At 51.2% G+C, this 9,151-nt stretch overlaps 1 protein-coding gene across 1 annotated transcript; it reads left to right on the plus strand.

Moving 5' to 3' along the window:
* The first annotated feature begins 7,776 nt into the window (after nucleotides 1–7,776).
* LOC103782344 (olfactory receptor 52K1-like) lies at nucleotides 7,777–8,799 on the plus strand. Its single transcript, XM_008950114.1, has one exon. It carries the CDS (start codon nucleotides 7,777–7,779, stop codon nucleotides 8,797–8,799), a length of 1,023 nt encoding a protein of 340 aa, XP_008948362.1.
* The last annotated feature ends 352 nt before the right edge of the window (nucleotides 8,800–9,151 follow it).

The following is a 9,151-nucleotide window of genomic DNA, read 5'->3' on the forward strand; positions in this document are numbered from 1 at the left end:
CTCTCTGGGCAGCCTGCTCCAGTGATTTTCCAGGTGGATCCAGCTATGTAAAGACAACACCAATTTCATTATGACAGAACAGCCAACAGTGAACAAAAGCAATGAGACGAGGCAGAAGGACTTGTTGGCTTGAATGACTACATGAGACCCTACTCTGTGATGAGAATTATTTGGGACGGGGAGCATGAGCAAATACCAGAGTCCTATTTTCCTTCCTTCTTTCCAGGTGACACAGAGAAGTAAGGAACCACCTTGGAGTCTGGAGATGTTCCAAGTGTCATGAACATCCCTATGATAGTTTAAAGCAACATTTCAGTGCTCCAGGTATATTTTTGTCCACACATAGGTTCTATTCCAAATGGGGAAATTTCTTCTATGTTGTGTTCTTCAGTCTTGGCTGGACTATCAGGGCTAGGACCAGAAGATGGTCCCACACGGAAGGTATTGTAGCCACAAAGGTTCTCCTCTCTGGGCCTCCCTTGCACAATGCCCCTTTCCCCTGCCCCCCCCCAAGCACAGACCAGCTTTTATGGGTTTCTGGGTGATGATAGAAATGGAACATCTTCCAAACTGACCTCTTCAAAGTGTTCTGTTCATAGAATCATAAAATGGGTTGGGTTGGATGGAACCTTTCAAGTTCATCTAGTCCAACCTCCCTGAAATTAGCAGGGACATCTGTGACTACAGCAAGTTGCTCAGAGTCCCATCTGACTGTTCACACCAGCTAGGTGAGGAAACGAAAGCCATAAGATACTCAATGGTGTTTATCAGTGTCTCAAGGTGTCCAGGTACAGCTTGTAGTGGTGGAAATAAACACTGAGTCTGCTTGGGGACACTTACCAATCCTGTGTCTGCTTGTTGGAATGACCACAAGTCCCTGAACAGCTAAATCTGGCATACCTTGGAAGCCTGAAGGACAGCATGGTGTAGGTCTGAGTATCCTGAGCCCAGCTCTCTCTTCCTGCTGGTAGACCAGCTGCATCCCAGACTTCTCTGAGCCCTCTCCAAGCCATCCAGCTGTGTCCAGAGCCAGGATCACAGGCTCTGCCTTGGGGCTCGCAGCACCCAACCATGCTGAGACTTCCCCAGGTGCAAGAGCCCTCCTGTTCTGGAGGCTGGGGTTCAGCTGGGAACAAGCCAGCCAGGTCAGGTCCCTCAGCAATGACAGAATTTGTCAGAAAGCTGCAGGCACAAGGACCATCCTGAGACTCTACAGCCCAGCACCAGCAGATGGGAAGTCCAGCTCTGATCTGGGAGAAAGAGATACTCTGCAGGCATTAGTTTGAAGAGGTACTGGAGACTCCCTGGGACATGTGCAATTTCAGTCAACATGATGATACCTGTCATAGAATCATAGAATTGTTTTGGTTGGAAGAGACCTTTCAGATCATGGAGTCCAGCTGTCCCCCCAGCACTGCCAGGTCCCCACTGACCCATGTCCCTCAGCACCACATCTCCACGGCTTGGAAACCCCTCCAGGGATGGGGACTCCAACATGTCCCTGTTAACAGTAAATATGCAAATTACCAACAACTCCTGTTCCCATATCTCACCTTTCCTCAGTACCAAGAGATTCTGCAGGTTTAGAGCTTCTACTGCCTGCAGGGGTTTCTGCTCCTCCAAACTGGAGGGATAGCGGGAGGTTTTGAACCCACCCTGCAGGGGTGCTCCTCCCAGGTTCAGGCTGGAGTCTTCTGTGACTCAGTAACACTTAAAGTATGAATGCTTAATTTGGGGGAACAAAAGTAGCAGACTGGTGAGCATTGGACTGAACTACAGAAGTGATTGTCCCCCAGGCACTGGGCAGATCACACCTTGAATCCTGGGGTCAGTTTTAAGGCCAAAAATGAAACTGTCCCTCACTACAAGAAAGACATTGAGGGGCTGGAGCGTGGTCAGAGAAGGGCAAAGGAGCTGCTGGGGAAGGGTCTAGAGACCAGGTGGGGTGAGGAGCAGCTGAGGGAGTTGGGGGTGCTGAGCCTGGAGTAAAGGAGGCTCAGGGGAGACCTTCTGGCTCTCCACAGCTCCCTGACAGGAGGCTGGAGCCAGGTGGGGATCGGGCTCTTCTGCCAAGCAACAAGGGACAGGACAAGAGGAAACAGCCTCAAGTTTCCCCAGGGGAGGTTGAGGTTGTCCCTGAGGAAGAATTTGTTGCCCTTGAGGGTTGTTCAGGGCTGTGCCAGGCTGCCCAGGGCAGTGGTGGAGTCCCCATCCCTGGAGGGGTTTCCAAGCCATGGAGATGTGGTGCTGAGGGACATGGGTCAGTGAGGACCTGGCAGTGCTGGGGGAACAGTTAGACTTGACCTTAAAGGACTTTTCCAATGTGAATGATCCTGTGATTCCTATGTCCTAGCATCTGCTGTTTGTAAAACAAACTAGATGAGAGAGAACTGACTTGGGACCAAGGCTGCTACCGTCCAGCCCCTTGCTGAGGTTATTACAGAGGATGCCTGGGGAGGGTTCATGCTCTTGAGAGTCTCCATCTGGGAGGAGACTCCCATCAGCCTTGCCTGGGGTGATTTATGCCCAGCCCTGACGTTCTGCCCTCGTGTCTTTCTGAACGTGAGTGTCCCCGAGGTGGCAGCTGTCTGCAAGCAGAGATCAAGGTGGGTGCTGTGCATGAGTCAGGGCATGACAGGCTGCTCCAGGTGCCTAAGGGTGGGAGGCTGGTGGGACTTCAGTATGGATCCACGATGCGAGTCAGTCAGGAAAAAAGCCATCGGTGGAAAAATTTATTTTACGAGTATTTTTTCCGAATTTTAAAGTTCTTTATGAAATAAAACCACAAGGCCAAGGCCACAGAATTCAGATTTTTTTTAAGGTTGTTATGGGTAAAAGTAGAACTTGAGTTTCAAAAAGAAAAGAAATAAATACCAAAACTTTTAACCCAAACCAGAAATGGTTTGCTGCAAAAGAGTTGGCTTGTTTCTGCTTGCATGAATTAATCAATCATTAGCTAAATACACATTTTCAGTAAAACAAACTGAATTTCCGGCCACAGATAATGTTCTTAATCTCTTGTGTGCAGCAGCAGGTACCAGAATAAAAAGCCACGGGCACGCAGCTGGGGGTTGTCACCAACAGGATGAATTTGGGGAGCTAGGCTGGATCCTGCTTCATGTGGTGCACCTCACTTGGGATGGGGATGAGAGGTCACAGAGGCAGGTGGCCCATTGGCCAAGGATCCCACCCAGCCCAACAGACCCAGGATCCTGACCCACCCAGTGGGACAGAGAATTGTTTTGGGGAGGTATCCTGCATCTGTGGTGCAATTTGTGGAGGAGGAGCACCCAAGGAGCATCTGGTCCCCCCCCCACAGGGCCAGTTACACACTCAGGGCATGGTCTGGAGCTGCAGCTTTGCCTTTGATGTGAATGGGTGTCCTAAACATGGTGCTAGCAGTCAGGTCACACAGCACTTGACTTTGTGCCCCGCCAGGAACAACAGAATCATAGAATTGTGCTGGTTGGAAAAGACCTCTCGGATCATTGAGTCCAAACTGTTCCCCCAGCACTGCCAGGTGAACCACTGACCCCTGTCCCTCAGCACCACATCTACAGGGCTTGGAAACCCCTCCAGGGATGGGGACTCCACCACTGCCCTGGGCAGCCTGGCACAGCCCTGGACAACCCTCAAGGGCAACAAATTCTTCCTCATGGCCAACCTCAACCTCCCCTGGCCATTAGCTGAACCTGCTCAGAACATCTCCTAAATTAGGCTGCAGTTTTCTTGTCTAAAGTCCCTCTGCCTTTAACTTTTCTCAGCTGTTGGAAAATGGAACTTCAATGAAGAATGAGTACTGCAGGCTGACCTGCATTGAGATCACAGTTTCTAGGCATCACCAACTTTTTTCCCTCCTGTAGTTTAATTCCTCCTTACTCCTGACAGTTAATTAGTGCTGGACGCAGAACCCATTGATTGCAGGAATGGTCCCTGTGCTCTCCTGTGACAGTTTCTGTCTGCTTTGTCACGTCTTCCAGACAGAGCTCGCAGCCCCTGCAGTCCTTTGCTTCTCACCACAGGCACCGCAAAGTCACTGAGGGATTGTCTACTGCAGCACAGTGCATGCTGCAAATGTGTTTTCCCAGCGAGCTAAAACAAGATTATCACAGGTTAATGCCTGGCTTGTGCCAGCACCAGCGTGGCCAGCAGGACCAGGGCAGGGATCATCCCCCTGCACTGGGTACTGGGGAGGCTGCCCCTGGAGTCCTGGGGTCAGTTTTGGGCCCCTCCCTCCCATAAGGACCTGGAGGGGCTGGAGCGTGGCCAGAGAAGGGCAATGAAGCTGCTGGGGAAGGGTCTAGAGCCCAAGTGTGGTGAGGAGCAGCTGAGGGAGCTGGGGGTGCTGAGGCTGGGGGTGTGGAGGCTGAGGGAAGACCTTCTGGCTCTCCACAGTTCCCTGACAGGAGGCTGGAGCCAGGAGGGGGTCGGGCTCTTCTCCCAAGGAACAAGGGACTGGACAAGAGGAAAGGGCCTCACGTTACCCCAGGGGAGGTTGAGGTTGTCCCTGAGGAACAATTTCTTCCCCACAGGGGTTCTCAAAGCCTTTCCCAGGCTGCCCAGGGCAGTGGTGGAGTCACCACCCCTGGAGGGGTTTCCAAGCCGTGGAGCTGTGGTGCTGAGGGACATGGGTCAGTGGGGACCTGGCAGTGCTGGGGGAACGGTTGGGCTCAGTGATCTTAAAGGTCTCTTCAAATCAAAATGATTCTGTGTTTCAATTATTCTGTGCTTGCAGAAAAGGTCAGCTGTGGTAGGGAAGTGAACAGAGCACCAAGACCTGCACCTAAAACACCATGGACATGATCTGATGGGAGTTAAAAGCTGTTAAGTAGAGAAACTGGTTAAAAGAAGAAGGCATCTGCTTCTTTCCATGGAGAAGCGAGGTCCATGCCTACCTGAGAGAAAGACAATCAGAGAACTTCATTTTTTTGTGTACTTTAATTGGTTGGTATCTGAGAAGGATGTTAAACAGCTTCTGCTTAAAGCAGATCCACAAAGACAGCAGCAGGTCTGGGTAATCTGCAGGAGGGGAAAAGCATCTCTGAGTTGACCAAGGAGGTCTGTGACCCCCTCTGCAAAACCTCCATGAGTCCTGGCATGCTGCTGCAACTGCAGGCACTTCCTCGGGCAATTACTGCAGCAGGAAAGTGGGATGCTGTGATTAGCCACAGACTGCTTAGCATGACGTCAATGCCCAGCAGAATGCCCAAGAAGCTAACAGGAGATTTGGTCAATAAATAATCTAAAGGATTGGAATAAAATTAAATTATGGCAATCAGCGTGGCTTTCCAGGAAACAGCTCTTTTCAAACCAACCTGGTTTCATTTTCTGGTGAGATAGCAAGTTTAGAGTTATCTAAACGAAACGTGCCTCCCCCATGCTGCTTTCAGGTGAGGAGGTGACACAGAGCAGCATCTGCGAAGCAGCAGCAAAACAGATCAAGAACTAGATGATCAGGAGACCTCAAAGTGAAGTTGGCAGAACCATCACAGACTCATAGATGGATTTGGGTTGGAGGAGACCTTAAAGATCTCCTTCCAACCTGCCTGCCATGGGCAGGGACACCTCCCACTAGACCAGGTTGCTCTAAGCCCCATCCAACCTGGTCTTGAACACCTTCAGGGATGGAGTATCCACAACTTCCCCGAGCAACCTGGGCCAGTGTCTCACCACCCTCGGAGTGAAAAACTTCTTCCTAATTTTTAATCTAAATCTCCCCTCTTCCAGTTTCAAACCATCACCCCTTGTCCTGTGACTGCAGGCCCTCGCAAAAGTCCCTCCCCACCTTTCTGAAAGACCCCTTCAAGGTACTGGCAGGCCAGCAGAAGGTCTCCCCAGCTGCAGCCGTCTCCTCTGCAGGCTGCCCAAGCCCAGCTCCCTCCTGCTGGGCTCCCAGCAGAGGGGTTCCAGCCCTCATAAAAGCTTCTGTTTCTGTAAGGAGGCCACAGTGGCTGGCTCTAGAGTAGAAGTTACTCTGTGCGACTTCCACCAGCTGTCCCAAAACCACCACAAATTACATCTCAAATAATACTGGTGAAAGACAAGTCACACAGAGCAGCGAAGAGAGACTCCAGGGGCAGATTTGCTCATTCAGAGAACCATGGAGTCACGCAGTTTTCAAAGCAGGGCACTGGATCCTGAAGAACAGAGGCTCTGGAAAGCAGCTGACAGCACAACGGAACACAGAGGGTTAGGACCATTTTGTATGCATAACAGGAAAATGGAAGAAATTCTGTTGGTTTGTTGGTTTGTTTGTTTTTCCAGAAAAGGTATTGGAATCCTGGAGATGTAAAAAAAAAAAAAAAAAAACCCCGAAAACCTCTCAGTACAACAGATAGTGGAACAGGTGAGTGGAGATGAAAAACTTAGAACAGAATCACAGAATCATTCAGGTTGGAAAAAGATCTTTTAGATCAAGTCCAACTGTTATGTCAGTGCTGCTGGGGAAGGGTCTAGAGCCCAAGTGTGGTGAGGAGCAGCTGAGGGAGCTGGGGGTGCTGAGCCTGGCGTAAAGGAGGCTCAGGGGAGACCTTCTGGCTCTCCACAGCTCCCTGACAGGAGTCTGCAGCCAGGTGGGGGTCAGGCTCTTCTCCCAAGGAACAAGGGACAGCACAAGTGGAAATGGCCTCAAGTTTCCTCAGGGAAGGTTGAGGTTGGCCCTGAGGAAGAATTTGTTGCCCTTGAGGGTTGTCCAGGGCTGTGCCAGGCTGCCCAGGGCAGTGGCGGAGTCCCCATCCCTGGAGGGGTTTCCAAGCCGTGGAGCTGTGGTGCTGAGAGACATGGGTCAGTGGGGACCTGGCAGTGCTGGGGGAATGGTTGGACTCAATGACCTTAATGGTCTCTTCCAACCAAAACACTTCTGTGATTCTATGATTTTAGTTGTACTCTCCTTGATTGTGCAGCTATAGGCTCTCAATGATACCTGTGTCCCCTTAGTGCTGGGTGACAGCTTGGAGCAGCATTTTTCTGGCTGCAGCTTCTCTCAGCCCAGTTTCACCATGGACATGTTGTCTAGGTGTAGCTTCTGCATGACCCACAGTAGCAACAGGATGGAACTTGTGTGGCCTGGACCGATATGCCCAGTCCTCTCTGATCAGGGCACAAGGATGGAGGACTCACCACAAGGACTTTCAAGTCCTGTCATTGCTCTGTTTATGAAGGCTGGGCAAGGGTCAAATGTCCTGCGGTGCTTGTGCCCTACTTCTGCCCACACGTAGTGGCAGGAAGGCAGGACACCGTGGTGGCAGCAGTTAGATAGACATGCCTATGGCAACAGCTGGAGGCCAATCAGAAGGGCTACAAGGAGGAGCAGAAGGGAAGGTGGCCCCATGTGAGCAACGGGACAGTGAGGACTCTCCCGTAAGGTGTCCTCCGAAAGCTCGGACCACAGCATCAGCCTAACAGCCTGACTGTAGATAGCAGGTTCTGAAAGTCACCGTGGTGGCAGCAGTTAGATAGACATGCCTATGGCAACAGCTGGAGGCCAATCAGAAGGGCTACAAGGAGGAGCAGAAGGGAAGGTGGCCCCATGTGAGCAACGGGACAGTGAGGACTCTCCCGTAAGGTGTCCTCCGAAAGCTCGGACCACAGCATCAGCCTAACAGCCTGACTGTAGATAGCAGGTTCTGAAAGTTTTGTCCCAAATAAATCCAACCAATGGTGTGATGCTGGAGAATGGCAGTGTGGCAGGATCTGATGGCAGCAGCCCCCATCTTCTCTCTCCCTCTTACAGGAACTGAAGTGGGGAACACAGACGCAGCTTGGCCCACCTGGACCATGGCACCCGCCAACCACTCCAACAGCAGCTCTTTGCCTTTTCTCCTGACGGGCATCCCTGGCCTGGAGGCTCTCCACGGGTGGGTTTCCATCCCATTCTGCTTTTCATACATCGTGACCTTGCTGGGAAATAGCATGGTCCTTCTCACTGTGAGGCTGGAGAAGAGCCTCCATGAGCCTATGTACTATTTCATTGCCATGTTGGCTGTCATCGACCTTGTCTTCTCCACTGCTGTAGTTCCCAAAATGTTGGGTGTATTCTGGTTGGATTTAAGAGAGATTGGTTTTGAGGCCTGCTTCATCCAGATGTTCTTCATCCATACATTCACTGCAGTGGAGTCAGGGGTGCTCTTGGCAATGTCCTTTGACCGGTACATAGCCATCTGCAACCCCTTGAGATACAACACCATCCTGACCACCTCAAGGACCATCCAGATAGGACTTCTGTGTCTGGCCAGGGGAGCTGGTGTCATGACACCTTTAATGTGCCTCCTCACCAGCTTACCCTACTGCAAAACCAGAGTCATCCCTCATTCTTACTGCGAGCACATGGCCGTGGTGGAGCTGGCCTGTGCCGACCCGTCTGTCAGCGATCTCTACAGCCTCATCGTGGCAACACTACTGGTGGGGACAGACTCTGTCTTCATCACTTTCTCCTATGGTATGATCCTCAGGTCTGTGTTGAGGTTGCCATCCCAAGAGGCTCGTCTCAAGGCCCTCAGGACCTGTGGGTCCCATGTCTCCATCATCCTGCTGTTTTACATAGGTGGTCTACTCTCTATGTACCTGCAGATGTTCTCTTTTGGCTTGGCACCTCACGTCCAAGTCCTGGTAGCTGATTTCTATTTGACGATCCCTCCCATGCTCAATCCCCTCATTTATGGCATAAAGGTGCAGCAGATCCAGGAAGGGATCTTCAGACTGCTGGGGCAGCTGGCAGGACTCAGCATCTCACAAGCTGATAAAGACAAGTCAGATGTTGAGAGAAGGAGGCACCACCAGAAATCTTTTATCTCGTCCTAGAACAGGCATGAAGCTAAGTGCAATGAGTTATTCCTCTAAAAATGTCCACCTCTTTGTGGTGAGAAGAAAGGGAACCTAGACCAGATGCGCAGTGCTGACATGGCAATACCTTATTCACATGAAACCAATGGGCCAGTCCTGATGGGTGCTGGGAAACTGTCCTTTTGGCCAACTCTCTCGTGTTTTCCAGGATCTCACTCAGAAATGCTACATTGTGGTAGCTCTCTACCATCACCAGCAGCATTTCAGCCCCTGTGGCATATGGCTGAGGTGCCCCACCAATCAAAGTGCTTCGGCCACCACCTGCACACCAGTGCAAAGGCAACTTCATAGAATCATAGAATCATGGAAT

This window comes from Merops nubicus, unplaced genomic scaffold (genome assembly GCF_000691845.1).
Source record: "Merops nubicus isolate BGI_N331 unplaced genomic scaffold, ASM69184v1 scaffold40291, whole genome shotgun sequence".
NCBI lineage: Eukaryota > Metazoa > Chordata > Aves > Coraciiformes > Meropidae > Merops > Merops nubicus.

What these genes read in the sequence shown, in the direction of transcription:
- LOC103782344 (XM_008950114.1), top strand. Translation starts at nt 7,777, where the DNA reads ATGGCACCCGCCAACCACTCCAACAGCAGCTCTTTGCCTTTTCTCCTG.